This window comes from Schistocerca nitens, chromosome 5, assembly GCF_023898315.1.
Source record: "Schistocerca nitens isolate TAMUIC-IGC-003100 chromosome 5, iqSchNite1.1, whole genome shotgun sequence".
NCBI lineage: Eukaryota > Metazoa > Arthropoda > Insecta > Orthoptera > Acrididae > Schistocerca > Schistocerca nitens.
In genome coordinates this window covers 429,813,094-429,834,685 of record NC_064618.1, presented here as the reverse complement: position 1 = coordinate 429,834,685, position 21,592 = coordinate 429,813,094, and the positions used below count along the sequence as shown (strand labels likewise).

Genomic DNA, 21,592 nt, shown 5'->3' with positions numbered 1-21,592 from the left:
TCTTATTCATCATGAGTCAAAATAACTGTCTTCAATATATTACTCAGATTTCAGAATGCTGAGTGGGAGTATCTTATCACTTCTGTGGCATCGTTGTATAGTATATGCGCACTGAGGGGTTGTAGTTTTAATGATCAATTTGCCAGGGTCATCAGTGATCAGATGGCGCTTAGGTGGACTGTCTGCATACTGTCTGCTTTAACGCTGCGGCCGTGAGGGGTAGCCGCACAGTCTCAGGCGTCTTGTCACGGTTCGCGTGGCTCCTCCCGTCGGAGGTTGGAGTCCTCTCTCGGGCATGGATGTGTGTGTTGTCTTTAGCGTAAGTTAGTTTAAGTTAGATTAAGTAGTGTGTAAGGTTATGGACTGATGACCTCAGCAGTTTGGTTCCACAAGATCTTACCGCAAATTTATAATTTAACGCTGCAGGCAGTAACTGTGCCCAGCTGTGCCCAGCTGAATAACGTTTGCAACAATCATTCAACTGCACGACCACGCCCACCGACGAGTACACACTTCCGTTGAACAGCCTCATTCATTTGAACGCAGTCACACTGTGGACCTATGCAATGCTGGATGCAGTATCGAGCAATTACTGCTCGTAATGGGCGCAATGAAACGGTCCTAGGTTGCTCCTTTATCAGAGGTCTGTGGAATATTGCACCCATATAGGCCAGGCACTGAACGTCGCTTGGTCAATATCAACGAGTTCTGTGAGCAGCGGTGGCCCACTGAACATCATCCAGGTACGAAATCCGGCCACATGTGGCATATTCTACGTAATCAGGGACAATTCGGAACCATCTGCTTCCAAGAGGACCATTGACACCACCAAGCGTGGTACGCTAGTATCGTGGAAGAATTGATTGAAGAATGGAATGGCGCTCTGTTGCCTTCATTGATGAGAGAAGGTTGTCTCTGTAAGCAAGTGATGGACGTACACGTATATGGAGTAGACTTGATGAGCTGCAAATTCCAGAGTGTCTTATCCTCTGACATACACCCCCATCCCTTGGAGTTTTGTCTACCGGTGATTACTTTGTTTCCTCCTAAAAGTGGCAGAGATGGAGGTCTTTCCCCCGACAGGCAGGAAATACAACACACTGCGGAGAGACTCACATGTCTGCAGGATAAAGTAACTAGTGCCCACTACATTGTAGAGACTATTATCCTCGTGCTGATGCCATTTCTTCGACACGAAGGTTATGTGATTTTCCAGCAGGACGGTGTGAGTTCAGATAAGGCTGTAGCGACGCAGCGTGGTCGTCGTGGTGCACAGCTATTGCTCTGGCATCAACATCACCGAAACTTTCACCAACTCAGCACATATAGGATGTGATGAAGCGGGAACATTCTTCTCCACGGCCTGCAAGAACCGTTGCAGAATCATAACAAAAGACAGAAGATGCTTCGGAAGTCTGTCGCAGAATGACATTTGGTACCTTTATCATCGTCTGCATGCAAGATTACATGCCTGCGCTGCCGCCAGAGGGAAGAGGGATACACAGTGTATTGACGCGATGTATTGATGCGACTGATTTGACACGCTTTTCTATGACATTTGTGTTTCACTTGGTTTGAATTTGTTATCATACACTCCTGCAATTATCAACTACCTGTCACTTGTGAATAAAATGTCTTTTTCCTTGACAGTGTTGCAGTCTTTCTCCGGCAGTGTAAAATTTAATAAAAAAAAAGTGTTGTCATGTTCTAATAAAAATTTGTGAATAAGTGTTTTGTCAATTGAGGTAAATAACTGTTGCAACACACTAACTGGAAATGCGAGCATTCAAGTAACCCATTATAATCTGTATTAAGAGAGCTACATTCTGAATTGATAACGTCTGCAGTAGAGTGCGACGTTTCACGAACGTTGCGTTGGTTCATGTCACTTCAGAGTGCTTGCACACATTTCGCAGTGTCGAGTCATTAGAAGAGAAAAGACAGTAACGTCCTCTCAGTAAAACAGAAGCACTGGTATTTCTGCTGTGCTTAATTTACTACGTCGTATTTCAGTGGCTCCATTTCTGCGGTTAACGTGCCCTCTCCAGTCACCGGGACATCTTTTCTATTTATTGCTCTTGGACGCTCTCCAACATTCGAAGTGTCATATTTCGCCAAAATCCCGCAGAGTGTCTGGGCTTGTATGAACACATTGTGATTGTTCTAAAAGAAACCAGTCAGAAGTAATAAAGCGCTGCTAAATGTGTACCTTATTAATAATAAAACACTGGTCGTTGACAGTCGACAGTCTCAGATGTTTTCAAACGTTCTGCCAGAAATTTATCTCACTAGAGAAGCAACTGGTCATTTAAGATCACTAAACAATGTTTATGGTTAGGCATCATTTGCAACTACTCGTTAAGACATTACACACTCTAGTCGTGATGTAGCAGCTAAATCCTGTTTTCAATTAATAAGTCTAGGACTGAGAGGAACAGAGAAGGCTCGGAGTAAAGTTTGTGGCGTAAGGCGAATATTCGGTGCAGTACGAAGTTTCTGTTTTACCAGTAAGTTGAAGATCGTTTCTCTGTAAATTATCTCTTCAATTTACTTAACTTTTATGTCTATGGATTTTCTCTAGTACAACTTAAATACGTTAAGTTTCAGCACAATGAAAATAACTTGCAAACTTCTACCAAAGCTATTCATTGGAATCAGGGGTGAAGTTTGCTTAAATATAGAAGCAGTAATGCATGAAGAAACTACCATTTATATGTTTTCTTCTTCGTTAACATTGTTTTCAACTCAGTTGCTTGCATAGGCGCATAGAGTAGCAGGATGCTGAAGACCTGATGATATCAGTATTTTACAGTGTTTGACACTCAGTGGATGGAGAAAAGTTGAAATATTTCGCCAGACGGAAGCAGCTGAGTAGCTGCCTCATATGATAATAAAAAAGGCGTTGCTAAAGTTGCAATTAAATAATGTCTAGGGAGAAACATGATGAAGCAATAAAGTTCATGGAAGGAAAGAGACACTTCAGCTAATAAAAACACTGACGTAAACTACGTTCACAAGCCTTTGCATACCCAACGGTACCGACCGACCGCCATGTTGTCCTCTGCCAGTGCCGTTACAGAGTGCGATATGGAAGGACGTGGAGTTACCACATCGCTTTTCCGGGCATTTTATGTGTTCGTGACCTGCAGCCACTGCTGCTCGGTCCAGTGGCTCCTCAGTTGGCATCACGAGGCTGAATGACCCCATTCCAGTCCTCCCACGAATGAAAAATCCCTGGCAGCAGCTGGAATTGAACAAGGCACATCCGCATGGCACTCAGCTATGGAAGCAGAAATGTATCTCAATAATATTACGAATCTTTAAAAACTTTTTTGTTTCTTCTGAATACATTAAACAGTAATGAATGAAGAATACAATCGGACTCCAAGACTGATCTGACAAGATACTTGACATGCAGAACCTCTTATCATGACCTCACGAAGGTGGAACTTGGAACGTATATAAGAAAAGTGGAACATTTTCGAATATATAATCAATAAAAAGTATATGCTTTCTGTTTCTGTCATGATAATAATGTTACTTATTGGACGCACACATGGTATGGGTTCTTTGCAACAAAGCAGCACTACAAAGGAAGGAGAAGGAAATTAGTTTTCAACTTCCTGTACACAATTAGCTCATTAGTGACAGAGTAGATGCACGGATTAGGGAAGTGTGGGGAATCAAGTTACCTCCCATTAGGAATGCGGGTACACTCTAGGCACAAGCGAAAATCTAGATCTGCCTAATAAAACGTGAAAGAAAAGGATAACTGATTGATGTGCTCTACCAACTGGAAGTATGGGGAATGTAACTGGTCGTTCCCGCTCAAGGGAATCATCATGGCATTATCTTAAACGGTTTATGAAAATCACAGGAAACCTAAATATGTATGGCCGGACGGGAATCTGAACCGTCATCCTTCAGAATGTGAGCACATTGGGTCAACCACTGCGCCGCCTCGCTCATTTAGCAGCACTGCAGTTCACCATACCGTGAAGTAAAGATTGTAAAATATTATAATACTTATATGAAGATTATCAGAAAGTACGAATGTCGTTAATATATTACAAATATAAGTGAGGTTCAATACTTACAGGTGAATTAATTTACACTTCCTGGTAGAAAAGTGAGTCACCCAGATGAAATGGTCGGATGTCCGAGTAACATCGTACCAACACACGCCACTGCCGGTTATGAAAATGATAAAGTTGCAATTCTCTGTGACAGGTACATCTACATCTACGTGGATACTCTGCGAATAAAATATAAGTGTCTGGCAGAGGGTTCATCGCACCACCTTCACAATTCTCTATTATTCCAATCTCGTATAGCGCGCGGAAAGAACGAAAACCTACACTCCTGGAAATGGAAAAAAGAACACATTGACACCGGTGTGTCAGACCCACCATACTTGCTCCGGACACTGCGAGAGGGCTGTACAAGCAATGATCACACGCACGGCACAGCGGACACACCAGGAACCGCGGTGTTGGCCGTCGAATGGCGCTAGCTGCGCAGCGTTTGTGCACCGCCGCCGTCAGTGTCAGCCAGTTTGCCGTGGCATACGGAGCTCCATCGCAGTCTTTAACACTGGTAGCATGCCGCGACAGCGTGGACGTGAACCGTATGTGCAGTTGACGGACTTTGAGCGAGGGCGTATAGTGGGCATGCGGCAGGCCGGGTGGACGTACCGCCGAATTGCTCAACACGTGGGGCGTGAGGTCTCCACAGTACATCGATGTTGTCGCCAGTGGTCGGCGGAAGGTGCACGTGCCCGTCGACCTGGGACCGGACCGCAGCGACGCACGGATGCACGCCAAGACCGTAGGATCCTACGCAGTGCCGTAGGGGACCGCACCGCCACTTCCCAGCAAATTAGGGACACTGTTGCTCCTGGGGTATCGGCGAGGACCATTCGCAACCGTCACCATGAAGCTGGGCTACGGTCCCGCACACCGTTAGGCCGTCTTCCGCTCACGCCCCAACATCGTGCAGCCCGCCTCCAGTGGTGTCGCGACAGGCGTGAATGGAGGGACGAATGGAGACGTGTCGTCTTCAGCGATGAGAGTCGCTTCTGCCTTGGTGCCAATGATGGTCGTATGCGTGTTTGGCGCCGTGCAGGTGAGCGCCACAATCAGGACTGCATACGACCGAGGCACACAGGGCCAACACCCGGCATCATGGTGTGGGGAGCGATCTCCTACACTGGCCGTACACCACTGGTGATCGTCGAGGGGACACTGAATAGTGCACGGTACATCCAAACCGTCATCGAACCCATCGTTCTACCATTCCTAGACCGGCAAGGGAACTTGCTGTTCCAACAGGACAATGCACGTCCGCATGTATCCCGTGCCACCCAACGTGCTCTAGAAGGTGTAAGTCAACTACCCTGGCCAGCAAGATCCCCGGATGTGTCTGCCATTGAGCATGTTTGGGACTGGATGAAGCGTCGTCTCACGCGGTCTGCACGTCCAGCACGAACGCTGGTCCAACTGAGGCGCCAGGTGGAAATGGCATGGCAAGCCGTTCCACAGGACTACATCCAGCATCTCTACGATCGTCTCCATGGGAGAATAGCAGCCTGCATTGCTGCGAAAGGTGGATATACACTGTACTAGTGGCGACATTGTGCATGCTCTGTTGCCTGTGTCTATGTGCCTGTGGTTCTGTCAGTGTGATCATGTGATGTATCTGACCCCAGGAATGTGTCAATAAAGTTTCCCCTTCCTGGGACAATGAATTCACGGTGTTCTTATTTCAATTTCCAGGAGTGTATATCTTTCCGTCGCAACGAAAAACTCCTTTTTTTTCTTTTTTTAATGATGTCCATCCCCAAACCCTGTCTCATTTCTGTGACACTCTCTCCCATATTTCGCGATAACACGAAACATGCTGCCCTTCTTTGAACTTTTTCGATGTACTCCACAGTCCTATCTGGTAAGGATCCCTCATCGCGCAGCAGTACTCTAAAAAGAGGACGGACAAGCCTAGTGTAGGCAGTCTCCTTAGTAGATCTGTTACATTTTCTAGGTGTCCTGCCAATAAAACGCAGTCTTTGGTTAGCCTTCCCCACAACATTTTCTATGTGTTCCTTCCAATTTAAGTTCTTCATATTTAGTTGGCTTTCGTATTTAGTTGGCTTTTGGATTATCATCGTATTTAGTTTCCTTTTAGATTAGACTGATTTATCGTGTAACCGAAGTTTAACGAATTCCTTTTAGCACCCATGTGGATGACCTCACACTTTTAGTTATTTAGCATCAACTGCCAATTTTCGCACGATTCAGATATCTTTTCTAAGTCGTTTTGCAATTTGTTTTGATCTTCTGTTGACTTTATTAGTCGATAAACGACAGCGTCATCTGCAAACAACCTAAGACGACTGCTCAGATTGTCACCATAGTGCATTAGTGCTGTTCTTACTTAGTGTAATAATATTTACCGCGCAAGGTAAGATATGCAAGGGGCGCGAAGTGTTTCAGTAGGTTGGGTGATCACTGTGAAAGATTAGAAGATACCGCATAAGCGTGTGAGACAGCATTATCAGAACTTGACACAGTTTGAATGGGGCCTCATTTGGGCCTTCATTTGGCCTGCTGATCGAATTGTGCAATACTAGGATTTTTTGGGCATTAGAACGTAACAGTGGCCCATGTTGAACTGTATGGGAACGTGAGGTCAGGCTGACTCTTCGTCAAGGTTACCACAGGAGGTGACAGCGCACCAAGCGTATCTTAACCCCTTTATATCTCCGTGTGCAATGCGAGATTCCCTGGGACATTCTGTGACACGCCGAATTTCTAGACTAGGGAAATAATGTCCGAGGAATAGACTGCCGTTACCACCACAACAGAAATTGCAGCGTTTTGAGTGGTTCCGTGACTGAGAAGTCACATTGTCACATTGTCACATTATGTTCATTGGTTCATCATTATTCTGAATGACCAAGGTAGCAACCTGACAGAGGGCCCAGTATTTCAGTTCTTTGTAGTGGCTTAGTGGTGTTACATCTGGCGTCAATATGTGGGGAGCTACAGGTTAAGACTTCATGTCATGCCAGGTAGTCATTGAGGGAAAGCAGACTGCAGAATAGTACGTCCTGGACATCTTGAATTCTCATGTCTTATCGTAATGCGGCAGTATCGAGGCACCATTTTTCAGCTGGACAATGTGCTTGTTCACACATGCCACATGTCTCCATGGACTGTCTGCATGATGTTTAGGTACTCATATGGCCAGAAAGATCCCGAGATCTGTCCCCGGTCTGGCACTACCTCGGGCGTCAACTCCGTTCCAGTGTTCGTTTCCAGTTATAATATTTGTGTGCCAGGTTGCTTCAGCAGAGGATACAACAGCTTTATGACACACTTCCCAACCTAATCATTGCATGCATTCAGGCCTGATTAGATACAGCTTCGTTCAGATACATTTGTTTGTGCTACCAGGTTCTCCGTAAATTTGAGACACTTTTAGTGTATTAAGATGACATACTCTCTCAACCTGTGAATGTACTTTTCATTTCCTCCATCCCTACTAGGTATTTAACTCTTTTTGTCAGGTCGTCTACGAGAATAAAGAAAATAAGACACAGCATCACGACGTTCACTCTACAGAGAGGAAAAGTAAAGTAACCAAAGCCACAGAAACCACTGTATGCGTAAAAAATAGTGGACTAATGAGAATTTATAACTTAAAATAAAACCAAATCAAAAAAGAAGGGAATTCACTTAAAGATAAGCAGAGAAAAAAGACCAGAAATGTGTCTTTTAATGAAAATCAATTAAGATGAGAACAAACTAACTATAAGAACTGGTGGAAGTAAAGCTGTGAGGACGGGGCGTGAGTCGTGCTTGGTTAGCTCAGACGGTAGAGCACTTGCCCGCGAAAGGGAAAGGTTCCGAGCTCGAGTCTCGGTCCGGCACACAGTTTTATTCTTACAGCAAGTTTCATATCCGCTGCAGAGCGAAGATTTCGCTCTGGTAACTATAAGAAAGTTGATACGCTTACTATGGCACGCAACCCACAGCATAAGTTTTAACTTACACACCGTACATTTCATCAACAAAAAAGGTACAATCGACGAGTATCAGGAAAGATATGCGTGATACGAAATTCTAACTGTATCAGTAATACTATTTCACAAGACTCATCAGTATCAATTAAAATTTTTATATTTATTTCCTTGAACCATGCAAAGGAAATAACATATTAAGCTAGAGGAGTCCTATGTGGAATCTGTGTCCTGGGTAAAGCCTCAGGCTACATATGGACTACTGAATTGAGTTGAAGTTTCTACGACAGCGAAAATTATTTCCCCTTTTATTTATTGTAAAATTTGACTATTTTATCATATTTAAGAAACTGAATTTTGTTCTTTTGAATTTGGAAAGGTCGAATTCGAGTCTTTCTGTGTGAGTTCCTAAGAACTATCCTAGTATGATGGCAGTAATGAACAGTATTTGGAGATTAAATAAATCAGGAGAATAAAACTAGTGTCTCAACAAGCGAAAGCAGAAACACAAAAAGTCTTTTATTCAGTACCACAAGTCGTGAGAGTGTAATTTTGATTAGGTGCACATTTACTGTCACTTCAAGTAAGTGTGCTCCTGCTAAGTGATGCTAAATTTCAATTATTTCTCCCCTCTGTTGATGTCAGGAAATGTTCTAACCACTAGTCACTCCCTCGGTGTTCTCATGTTTAGTAGACCAACTCGAAAATATCGAGGCACGTTAAAGACTGAATTTATACGCACAAATTACGGTACGGCTTTCACATAACGATATCTAAAGGTAAAACTGTAAAATTCAATTATTTGAAAATGTCTCAGTCGAAGGAAGATTATTGGGCAGTTACTGAAAACGAGCGAAACCGCAGCATGTGAGAGACGTTTCACGAATCACAGTATGTGTTTAAATGAGAATAGTCACAGTTCAAAGGGTTCCACGCACACTACGGTCCTTTGTTCGCGGTACACCAATATTCCGCCTCCTGTAATCTTGGCCAGCGGAAGTCTTTACTGGACGTCAGCACGTGCAACCAAAAACAAATAAGAGCGCTCACACAATGACTCGTAGACCAAAGGCTGCGGAGCACAGAAAGCAAATAAGCAATACAGCTTCGGCCCAGTACAAAATAAACGTAGAGTGAGTAATGTGTGAATACATCACAGATGTCTAAAAAGACTGTCTAAGAACTCCTTTAGGAATCTGAGTCAGTCATAACAGAAGCCGAGTGATTTAAATATTGTCTCATTTAGAACTGGGTTCTCTTGCAAGGAAAAGATTCACAAAGGGCAAGGTGAGGGTGTTTTCACGCGCTCTCAATTTAATTTTGAAGGAATTAATGAAAACTGTAAGAGATAATTATTATTATTACTATTAGTTTGTACACAGGGTGTCCCACAGCAGGTGAGGATTATAAAAAGGTCGTATTCTTAACCACCAATAGCTCCTGATATATAAAACTTCATTGTACATTGTTTTCAGTCATATGATGATCTTTTAACAACAACTGGTTATTTAAAACAGTCTACGTGACAACTTTCTCACTATAGCGTGAAACTGAATAACTATTCTGTGTGACTGCTAACATTAGTAAAATGCAGCAGTCAGCAGTAAAATGCACTGCCATATTCAGATTACACGTTATTAGGTGCAGTGCTCTCTGCATATTGATCATTGAGACAAATACAAAGGTAAGTATCCTGCAAATAATGAGTGGACTAGACTTGTTTACTTTTATAAGACGCTGTCCCTTGAAACAGGAAATATGAAATAACACAAAGAGAGAGTATTTAATGACTCAACACACTAGTACGTTTCATGAAACTGCTCATTAAACGGCCCTAATGCTCTCTTTCTGTCGCGTGGCAAATACGTTTTATTGGATTCAAGCGAATTACACGGAACTAATTTCACAAGACAGCTGTCGTCGTGACACTAGTATAACAGTTCCATACCGAGTGGTAGCCTGTCTATTGACAGAGGTTACACTATCACAGCCAGTAAATACAGTCATCAGTAACCGTCAAGCACAAGCCAAAGTTACTGGTGTTGACCCATTCTTGAAGGACGAGATACGCAAGCATGACTCGTAATCAGGATGGTACAACTAAGTGTAGAGGTTATTGTTCATGCAAATGTGAATATAAAGACGATAGCTCTTGCTATTTCTGACATATTTGCCACTCAAAGCATTTCGACCACATCTGTCGTTTGAAGTGACAACATCCTGCAGCAAAGCACCATCAGAACGAAACGCGAGTGCTGCTAGTTCAGATAACGTTTAAGGGCGTTGTAAATGAGCCCAAATTTCAATTCTGACAAGAACTGTGAAATACACATTTTCGGCAGAGCTCATTTTATTATATCTCAAGGTATTCATTTTTAAAATTTATACATTTTTCGCTTGTTGCTAACAATTTTGAGAAGATTTTCGATGTCTGATATTGATGCCTTAAAAACTGGTTTTTGGGTAGACTCAACAGTTTCCTGAGGTGGTGCAAATCACGGCCCACGCATTTTATGTTTGAGACGAAAGGGGAGCTGAATGCGGGGAACGAAATTGTATTCATTGTTTTCTTCGTGTAATGACCAATTGTTTAACGTGCTCAGAACAGGTAACATTGTCCAAATGTAGAATGATGCGACCTTTTAGGTTCTTTTTCCTGCTTCAATTGATGAGTTTTCGCAAAGAATTTTCTTCCAAAGCAGTTATCGCTACTCGTCCATTTCACTCAAAGAAGCAAGCGGTCGTATCTTTGGAAGTGCCTCGCGAACAAAACAATTTGTTGGTTTTGGTTGATTGTGGAACACGCAAACAGTTCTCTGCCGCTTAGTTTCCGGATCTTACGTACATACACACTATCAAAAGTATCCGCACACTCCCGTGTAATGCAGAGTCGACTACTAGATGTCATGATAGGCCAACCCGCAACTATAAAAGGATGCAGGGAGTACTGTTTTGTCATTAGAGAAGCTCAGTCACTTCGAACGTTAAGTAGTCTTGGCTGTCACACGAGTAACAGATCCATCAGGGACATTTCAACCCTTCTACAAGTACCCACATCCAATTTTGGTGATGTCATTGTGGAGTGGAAAAGCGAAGGAACACCCACAACTAAACCAAGACCAGCCAGGCTTTACGTATAGACGGACAGGAACCATCGAGCATTGATGAAGGTGGTCGTAAAAAAACTATGAAATAAGAGGAAGGAATCATTTTTGGGGGCGAAATTGCTTCCATTAGTGTAGCTAGTATAATGACTTTACTTACGGAGTTTGCAAAGGATAGGGTACAATGATCGAGCAACTCCACATTAGCTACCCATTTCTGTAGTCAGTGATATGCGATGCTCCGCGTGATGTAAAGAGCGATGAATGGAAACGACAGATTAGGTGTGATAAATCAGGCCTGTGGCAGTCCTATGGAAAGGTTTGCGTTTGTCGAATTCCTGGAGAATGTTACCTGGCAGAAGTGTTCAACATGCCGTCTCCTTCATGGATGACCTACAGTTTCCCAGATACTTCTAATAAAACTGTGCGTATGCATATTAGTCGCACATCTGCGACTTAGTGCCTTTTTCACGCCCGGCGATGGTGCTATTGACGAAATCTGAGGAGCTTTAAGGGAGAGTTACTTGGCGGGTCTCGGTGCAGCAGGACGGTTGGTGACAGCTAGACACGTAGACTGTTGGAGGTTTCGAAGGTACTTCTCTGGCCAGCAGCACAGAGATGGTTTTGGAAATACGGCAGTACTTATCGGAATTTCAAGGAGTAATGACCAAGTGGTGATGTCTTATAACTGTGACTTGATTTACCAAGTGTAGTTTCAACAGTGCGTTACTCAGAGAATAGTGTTTCTGTGTAGAGGTGTTTTTCGTGGTTATGGTGTGGGCTGCTTATTGTGTTTAAGGAAACGCTCAGTGCGGATTTAAATGAACACTTTTTATATCGCTGTGTCGTGCGTTCAGTAAGTATTTGTATCAGTATGACAATACATGCTGTAATAAAACAGCTTCTGTGAAGCAATTGTTTGTGGACGGTAACATTCTTCAGATGGACTGGTCTGTCCATTCCAGATTTGGAGCCGGATAGTACCTTTGGAAAGTGTTAGAACGTCGAGTTCGCTCTAGTTCACAGTGTCCAGCAACACAACTTTCTCTGGTTCCGACTCTTGAGGAAGAATGTGCTGCCATTCCTCCACACTCATTCAGACCCCTCACTGAAAGTGTCCGTAGCGGAGTTCAAGCCGTCATGAAAGCGAAGGATGGAATACCCCATATTAATGTTCACAGATAGCGATAGATGTCCCAATATTTTTAATCACAAAGTGTATGTGTTAGCTCCTCGGCTACAATGTTATACACTGACTTTTCTTCTAAGCAGTCTAAAGTTTGGAGCATTTCCTTACACCGGTTCGCACAAGCCACTTGCTGAGCCTCGGTCAAGTCGTGTGGAATCCACAGAGAAGAGAACTTTTCACAGCTAACTTTCACTCAAAACTGGAATAAAGGCAGTATTCGAATGTCTAAGGAAGTTTCTGTCACTCGTTAATTCAAATGCTGATCTTCTTTTATAATGTGTCACGCGGCGCCGATGTTTTCTTTGAATGTAACCGAGTTTGGTCCAGCTTCACGAAATTCATCTCTAACGGAAGCAGGACTACTAAGAAATTTAGGGACCAACTGCAGGCAAACTTTCCTGATTACCAATTTCGAAGGAAGCGATTCGAAACATTTTGTTGAGTTTGGTGTTTACGAAATTCGTAAAACGAAAATCCAGCGACAATTTTCAAGGGAGATTTCCATTTTTTGCATAACACTGTTCGTTTAAACGCATGCTGTAAAAGGACCACTCTGTCAATTTCTGAGTTATCAGTGTTTCAGCAAGAACAAATGAAGAGTGAAAATGTCGAACGTTCTATGTGACATCCCGATACATTGTTGCATGTCTGTACTTTGTTATAAGCGACAAATGATGGAGAAAATGTTTCAGACATTCATTACTATATGCCGCATTGCATCTGTGCCAAACAGTGCTTCCCTCTAGAGGTGCAAGCACATCGTGTGTCAAGATCTACTCCGTTCAAGTAACGCACAGTATGTGTGATAAGCAGAGTACATGTAAGCTTTTGCTTGTATCAATGAAACATCTTTGTAATCTCTTTACACAGAATACTCTGTGACACTACCCTTATTTGGCTTCCATTTGCCGCAAAGTGGCAAGCGACTAGGAAAACGCGCATTGACTACTGTGTAGTGTAAGAAAGGTAAAACAACGTACCCGCGTAGTTACACACCAATATCCTTAACATCGGTTTGCTGCAGAATTCTTGAACGCATTCTCAGTTCTAATAAAATAAACTTTCTTGGGACGGAAAAGCTTCTGTCCAGAAATCATCATGGATTTAGAAAGCATTGCACGTGCGAAACTCGGCTTGCCCATTTCTCTCACGATACCCTTGCGAACCGTAGATCATGGAAACCGACGAATTCCTTACTCCTAATTTCCCGGAGACATTTTACTACAGTCTGTTTACGAAAGTTCGAGCATACGGAATGGGTTGCCCGATAGATGAGTGGCTCGAAAAGAAACCAGGATATCGTTGGGAGTGCCCGGGGGAGTTTGACAGGACCGCTCTTATTCCATAAGTTCATAAATGACCTGACGGATAGGATGAGCAGAAATTTACAGCTGTTTGCTGATGACTCTGTCGAGTACAGGAAGATTTCGTCATTGAATGATCGTGAGATAGCACAAGACAGGCAGAATTTCTATCTTGTGTGATGAATGTGATGAATGGCAGCTTACTCTTATTGTAGATGAATGTATGTTTAGTCTGATGAGTAGGAAAAACAATACTGTAACGTTAGAATACAGCATTAGTAGTATGCTGCTTGACAGTCACCTCGACCAGGAGTGACGTTACAAAGCGATATAAAATGGAATGAGAGCGTCTGATTGTTAGTAGACACGTCGAATGCTCCGTTTCGTTTCGTACCAAAATGATAGGTGGAGTGAGGACTGGGTGTTAAATAGACAGACTGATACTTTCGAGAATTCATCAAAACAAATGTTTATAAGGTACTTACAAACTGTTAAATTATCAACCGTCAGTGTTAAGTAGACTCTTCTCAGCTTTTTGTCCAAAACGTGAATTAAGGAAATGTCAGATTAAAACAGTTTACAAAGATCTTCAATTCCAAACTACATCTGATTCCGTAAAGTTTTCAAGTTTCTGGAAATTCCTTAGTTAGTGATGATTAACTTTGAGGAATGAAACAGTGAAGGCAGAAGAGGATCAAGCAGGTAAAAAGGCGAAGGCTAGTAGAAATCCTTGGATAACAGAAGATGTATTGAATTTTATTGATGAAAGGAGAAAATATAAAAATGCAGTAAATGAAGCAGACTAAAAGTAATACAAACGTCTCAAAAATGAGATCGACGGGAAGTGCAAAATGGCTAAGCAGGGACGGCTAGAGGACAAATGTAAGGATATAGAGGCATATATCACTAGGGGTAAGATAGATACTGCCTACAGGAAAACTAAAGAGACCTTTGGAGAAATGAGAACCACTTGTAAGAATATCAAGAGCTCAGAGGGAAACCCAGTTCTAAGCAAAGAAAAGAAAGCGGAAAGTCGGAAGGACTATATTGAGGGTCTATACAAGGGCGATGTACTTGAGGACAATATCATGAAAATGGAAGAGGATGTAGATGAACATGAAATGGGAGATATGGTATTGCGTGAAGAGTTCGACAGAGCACTGAAAGACCTAAGTCGAAACAAGGCCCCGGGAGTAGACAACATTCCATTAGAACTACTGACGGCCTTGGGAGAGCCAGCGCTGACAAAACTGTACCATCTGGTGAGCAAGATGTATGAGACAGGCGAAATACCCTCAGACTCCATGAAGAATATAATAATTCCCATCCGAAAGAAAGCAGGTGTTGACAGATGTGAAAATTACCGAACTATCAGTTTAATAAGTCACGGCTGCAAAATTCTAACGCGATTTCTTTTCAGACGAATGGAAAAACTGGTAGAAGCCGACCTCGGGGAAGATCAGTTTGAATTCCATTGAAATATTGAAACACGCGAGGCAATATTGAGCCTACAACTTATTTTAGAAGCTAGATTAAGGAAAGGCAAATTTACGTTTCTAGCATTTGAAGACTTAGAGAAAGCTTTTGACAATGTTGACTGGTATACTCTCTTTCAAATTCAGAAAGTGGCAGGGGTAAAATACAGGTAACGAAAGGCTATTTACAATTTGTACAGAAAGGGTAGCAGTTGTTGGGAAGGGAGTAAGACATGGTTGTAGCCTATCCCCGATGTTATTCGATTTGTATATTGAGCAAGCAGTAAAGGAAACAAAAGAAAAAGTCGGGGTAGGAACTAAAATCCATGGAGGTGAAATAAAAACTTTGAGGTTCGCCGATGACACTGCAATTCTGTCAGAGACAGCAAAGGACCTGGAAGAGCAGTTGAAAGGAATGGACAGTGTACATTGGAATGTAGTCGAATTGAGTCGGGTGATGCTGAGGGAATTAGATTAGGAAATGAGACACTTAAAGTAGTAAATGTGTTTTGTTATTTGGGGAGCAAAATAACTGATAATGGTCGAAATAAAGAGGATATAAAATGTAGACTGGCAATGGGAAGGAAAGCGTTTCTGAAAAAGAGAAATTTGTTAACATCGAGTGTAGATTTAAGTGTCAGGAAGTAGTTTCTGAAAGTATTTGTATGAAGTGTAGCCATGTATGGAAGTGAAACATGGACGATCAATAGTTTGGACTAGAAGAACATAGAAGCTTTCGAAATGTGGGGTTACAGAAAAATGTTGAAGATTTAATGGGTAGACCATATAACTGATGAGGAGGAACTGAATAGAATAGGGGAGAAGAGAAATTTGTGGAACAACTTGACTATAAGAAGTGATCGGTTGGTAGGACATGTTCTGAGGCATCAAGGGATCACCAGTTTAGTATTTGAGGACAGCGAGGAAGGTAAAAATCGTACAGGGAAACCATGAGATAAATACACAAAGCAGGTTCAAAAGGATGTAGGTTGTAGTAGTTACTGGGAGATGAAGAAGCATGCACAGGATAGAGTAGCATGGAGAGCTTCCTGAAACATATCTCTGGACTGAAGACCACAACAGCAACAACAACAGGAGGACACAGAAACAACCATTTTCATTTGAATAAATTAAGTCAGTATAACAGGGTGCTTGCTCTCTACATGCAATGAGTTTTTGTAAACAATGAGATATTAATTAAACTCAGGAATTTAATAACACTATTCACACACCTTGCACGCAAGGGAGACAAATACTTTAAGTTATACTGCAATCAACAAACACGGACAATAATTAAACCTTTCAATAAAATGCCAAATACTTACCAATCCGTGATGTAGTTTTAATGGTGAAAGCTCGACCAACACAATGGAGACGCCCCAGTCACTTGCAGGGCCGCTAATATTAACAGCCGTCAGTAGCCAGACAGCGGCAAATGGCGTCAGATTTATTCTTTTGTTAACATTTACCGGACATGCAACGCCCATACAAAAACATCATATTTCAGAACCATTCCTTCAGGTAATTAGAGAGCAACCACAATTATTTCCTGGAAACCAACGACATTAAAGCGTATTCTGTATTATACAATGTTTAATCAAAAGACACTGGATGCTACCAGTTACCTCTTCAGTAACTTCCCATTTAATTTAATAGTGAAGGATACCTTTAGTAAACTCAGAAACAAATTTCTCTGCACATCTGCATGGTACGCTTACCAGCGCAATCTGAACTTTCCGATTCACGACTCTTCTGCCACAGGAAATTACCAAATTCGCATGACAGTTGCGGTACCAGCACTGACGAGGATAACCTCTTTCTTAAGTCAGTTTCCATTAGCAATAGCACGGCTGTCTCACGTCATAAATTAATCAGTCGCATAACATCACGACTTTGCTGAAGGTCCAACGTGCATCAGTATACAATGTTTAATCAAAAAACACTGGATGCTACCCGTTACCTCTTCAGTAACTTCCCATTTAATTTAATAGTGAAGGATACCTTTAGTAAACTCAGAAACAAATTTCTCTGCACATCTGCATGGTACGCTTACCTGTGCAATCTCAACTTTCCGATTCACGACGCTTCTGCCACACACAAAATACTACACATCGTATCATCCCATTAGCACACTGGACTCGCATTCGGGAGGACGACGGTTCAATCCCGCGTCCGGCCATCCTGATTTAGGTTTTCCGTAATTTCCCTAAATCGCTCCAGGCAAAACCCGGGATGGTTCCTTTGAAAGGCCACGGCCGACTTCTTTCCCCGTCCTCCCCTAATCCGATGAAACCGATGACCTCGCTGTTTGGTCTCTTTCCCCAAACAACCCCAACCCGTATCATCCCACCAAAGCGTATTCTGTGGTATTCATAATGCTCAATATGGCGATGACCGAATGAGATACGATCTGAGTTAGCACAAGATCAACACCAGCTATTAATACAGTCAGTTCAGCGGTTCAGTCACCACAGCTGCAAGGCAGTAGTGTTAAAAGTGGTATAATTTGTGCATAGTTAGTGTACCCCATGACTTGAGCCACCGGAAATACAGACCATCCTTGAAAACAGCAGAATTATAGGGCGTAGGAACACACAGGTTGACGTATTGCATCAGTCCTTTCCTGTGTGTAGCTCTGTCACCATAATATTTCCGTAAGAAATTTCAATGATCTCTGCATCAAACCACAGTTATAAGACATCTCCTCTTCAAGATTACACTATTAAATCCGGGTAAGGACTGGCGTATTCCCAAAACCATCTCTGCGTTGTTATCCAGACAGGTGAGCTCGAAACCTCCAATACTGCTGCATATGTAGCAGTCACCAGCCGTCTTGCTGCACCGAGAGCCGCCAACTAACTCTCGCTTAAGGCCCCTCTGATTTCAGCCACCAATGGCGCCATCGCCGGGCCTGAGAAGGCACTAAGTCGAGATATGCCACTAATCGACACAATTTTATTGGAATAATATAGGTAACTGTAGCTCATATATAAAGGAGATGGCGTGCTTAACACTTCTGCCACCCACTCTTGAGGACCGCTCGAGTTTTGGGTTACGACCTGGTAGAACTGGAGCTCGATACCGAAACAATTTAGAGGGGGTGAAGCTAGATCTGTTACCGATGGTTCGATCAACAAGCAGGTACTACAGAGATATGGCTCTGAGCACTATGGGACTTAACATCTTAGGTCATCAGTCCCCTAGAACTTAGAACTACTTAAACCTAACTAACCTAAGGACATCACACACATCCATTCCCGAGGCAGGATTCGAACCTGCGACCGTAGCAGTCCCGCGGTTCCGGACTGCAGCGCCTAGAACCGCAAGACCAACGCGGCCGGCACTACAGAGATACTTCGTGAACTCAGATGGGATTACCTGGGTAATGTTGACGTTCTTTATGCGTATTGCGGTTGAGAAAATTTGGAACGGCGTTTGAAGCCGAGTAAAGAATGATTCCACTGCCGCCATTGTACATTTCGCGTAAAGACCACGAAGACAGGACGGCAGAAAAAAGAGCTCTTACGGAGGCTTATGGACAGTCGTTCTTTCCTCGTTCTATTTGCGAGTAGGACAGGGAAGGAAATGAGTAGTAAGTATTACTCTCCTCATTGCGGAGTATGTTTGTAGGTGTGGATATGATGGAAGGAATATTTGACTCTATAGAGAAAGAAAGTAAGCAAGGCCATTATTCAGCAAGATTTACACATGATTTTTGAGTCAGGTACGGCAATAAACACATCCAAGTGACTTCTTTGATTTTAATGATGGTGCTGAAGCATTGCCGTCTTTGCTGGCGTGAATGATCTCAAAATACAGTATGATCAAAGTGTCTCATACTCATCAACTCGGAAACAAAGAATGAAAAAATGTCACTGTATTCAATGGCTGATAGACAGTGACTGATGTACGCCCTGCCGTACTTCATCTAAAAGATTAGCCACGTTTGTCAGTGGCAAAACAGAAAAACCTGTTCGTGATGTTGCCCTTTCTTCCACAACGGCAAAGGGAGTTTTACTGTAAACATTGCAACATCTGATCTTAAAAATAGAGTTGTAGAACTAGAGACATAGGGATCTCCTTCTTGAATTTAATTTTGTTATTCTCTCATAAAAAATTTATTAAAACGTCTGAGAAATGGTTTTTATTGACCATAGATCTACTAGCTAAACATTACTGCTGCATTTCCGCACTTCTAGTCTCAAATAAATATACCTCATTATTAATGGATTTTGAAACGAAAACTTCGTTATTGGCACTCAGAAACAGTTAATTTCATGGCGTGCATTTACAATGTTCTTAAGAAATTACTTATTTTCTGATATGAAACTTCCTGGCAGATTAAAACTGTGTGCCGGACCGAGACTCGAACTCTGGACCTTTACCTTTCGCGGGCAAGTGCTCTACCATATGAGCTACCGAAGCACGACTCACGCCCAGTCCTCACAGCTTTAATTCTGTCAGTACCTCATCTGCTACCTTCCAAAGTTTACAGAAGCTTTCCTGCGAACCTTGCAGAACTAGCACACCTGAAAGAAAGGATATTCCCCCACAGTCTGGGGGATGTTTACAGAATGATATTTTCACTCTGCAACGGAGTGTGCGCTGATATGAAACTTCCTGGCCGATTGAAACTGTGTGCCGGAGCGAGACTCGAACTCTGGACCTTTGCCTTTCGCGGGCAAGCGCTCTACCATCTGAGCTACACGACTCACGCCCCGTCGTCACAGCTTTAGTTCTGCCAGTATCTCGTCTGGATATTTGTTTTCTAATTGGTGCAATTCTCCTTTCTAGTGATGAGGTTATGCAACCTCATTCTGTAGTATCAGAGTATGTTCTCAGTTTTTGGCCACAAATAACTTACATAGAGAATGAGATACGTTGTCATGCGATTCTCCTGACAAATGTGAGTTTTCGCACTTTCAATGTATTAATTTCTGCTCTTCATATGAGAAATTTTAAGAGAATACTGATGTCACGAGCCGATAGCGAAACCTAGTGTTCTCTTGCAACTACAAAGAAACGGAAGACATCAGCACTACACAGACGATGCGAAACAGGTTTCTGGGCCGGCCGGAGTGGCCGAGTGGTTCTAGGCGCTACAGTCTGGAACCGCGCGACCGCTATGGTTGCAGGTTCGAATCCTGCCTCGGGCATGGATGTATGTGATGTCCTTAGGTTAGTTAGGTTAACGTAGTTGTAAGTCCTAGGGGACTGATGACCGCAGAAGTTAAGTCCCATTGTGCTCAGAGCCATTTCAACAGGTTTCTGGAACGTGGTACGCGTGTTAATGCTTGATGTTACTCTGTCCAGGGGACGTGTTGCCCGAGCTCGGCTCTGGCACGCACGGTGATCTGGCTGGTGTGTGTTGCAGTGGCGCCGCTGGAAGCGCGCGTGCTCAGCTCGGACCAGGAACTGTCGGCGGGGCGGCGCTGCAGCTTCACCTGCCAGGCCACGGGGTCCCGGCCGCCCGCGATCGTCACATGGTGGCTCGACGGCCACCTGCAGCCCAACGTCTCCGTCTCTCAGCAGGTGAGCTGTACACTCAAGCATGCCGCAGCATTAGAACGCGTAACGGAACACAGTGCCACGTCCTCTCTCCTACTTCTTTTGTGCCTATCTTCATTACCGTTTCTAACACCACCACAGCTATATCTAGTTTTCTTTACCTGTACACAGTAGTGCTTCTCTGTAGTGGTACTGTGCAACGCCAACAAAAATAGGAAGCATTATACCATGAAGCACACTACCACCTCCTAATTCTTTTGTGTTTATGCCCATTATCCTTCATAGTTTTCTTTCCCTCTACACAGTAATCCTTTCCTGTAGTGTTACTGTTGTACGCTGAAAGAAATGAGAAGCATTATACCAGGAAGCACCGATATACAGGATGCCGCTAAACGATCTCAACACAGTGTGTCGTGAGAAACAAACTTAGGATAGGAACCCGTGTCCGGAAACGTCAGTTACAGGCGCCCCTGCCACTGGGCCACACTTTCGACACTAGACGTGACTTTTTACGCCGACGGACTGCAGATGCCGTGTTTCTTGACTTCCGCAAGGCGTTTGATACAGTTCCCCACAGTCGTTTAAGGAACAAAGTGAGAGCATAAGGACTATCAGACCAATTGCGTGGTTCGATTGAAGAATTCCTAGATAACAGAACACAGAACGTCATTCTCAATGGAGAGAAGTCTTCCGAAGTAAGAGTGAATTCAGGTGTGCCGCAGGGGAGTGTCGTAGGACCGTTGCTGTTAACAATATACATAAATGACCTTGTGGATGACATCGGAAGTTCACTGAGGCTTTTTGCGTATGATGCTGTGATATATCGAGAGTTTGTAACAATGGAAGATTATACTGAAATGCAGGAGGATCTGCAACGAATTGACGCATGGTGCAGGGAATGGCAATTGAATCTCAATGTAGACAAGTGTAGTGTGCTGCGAATACATAGAAAGAAAGAGCCTTTATCATCTAGCTACAATATAGCAGGTCAGCAG

The 21,592-nt window shown here is 43.1% G+C and overlaps 1 protein-coding gene across 1 annotated transcript in view; it reads left to right on the top strand.

Moving 5' to 3' along the window:
* LOC126260507 (nephrin-like) overlaps positions 1 to 21,592 on the top strand; it is an 871,736-nt gene that overhangs the window by 691,210 nt on the left and 158,934 nt on the right. Inside the window, exon 6 of the mRNA XM_049957838.1 lies at positions 20,464 to 20,621. Within this exon, the coding sequence (XP_049813795.1) occupies positions 20,464 to 20,621 (158 nt within the window). The remainder of the gene's footprint in view (positions 1 to 20,463; positions 20,622 to 21,592) is intronic.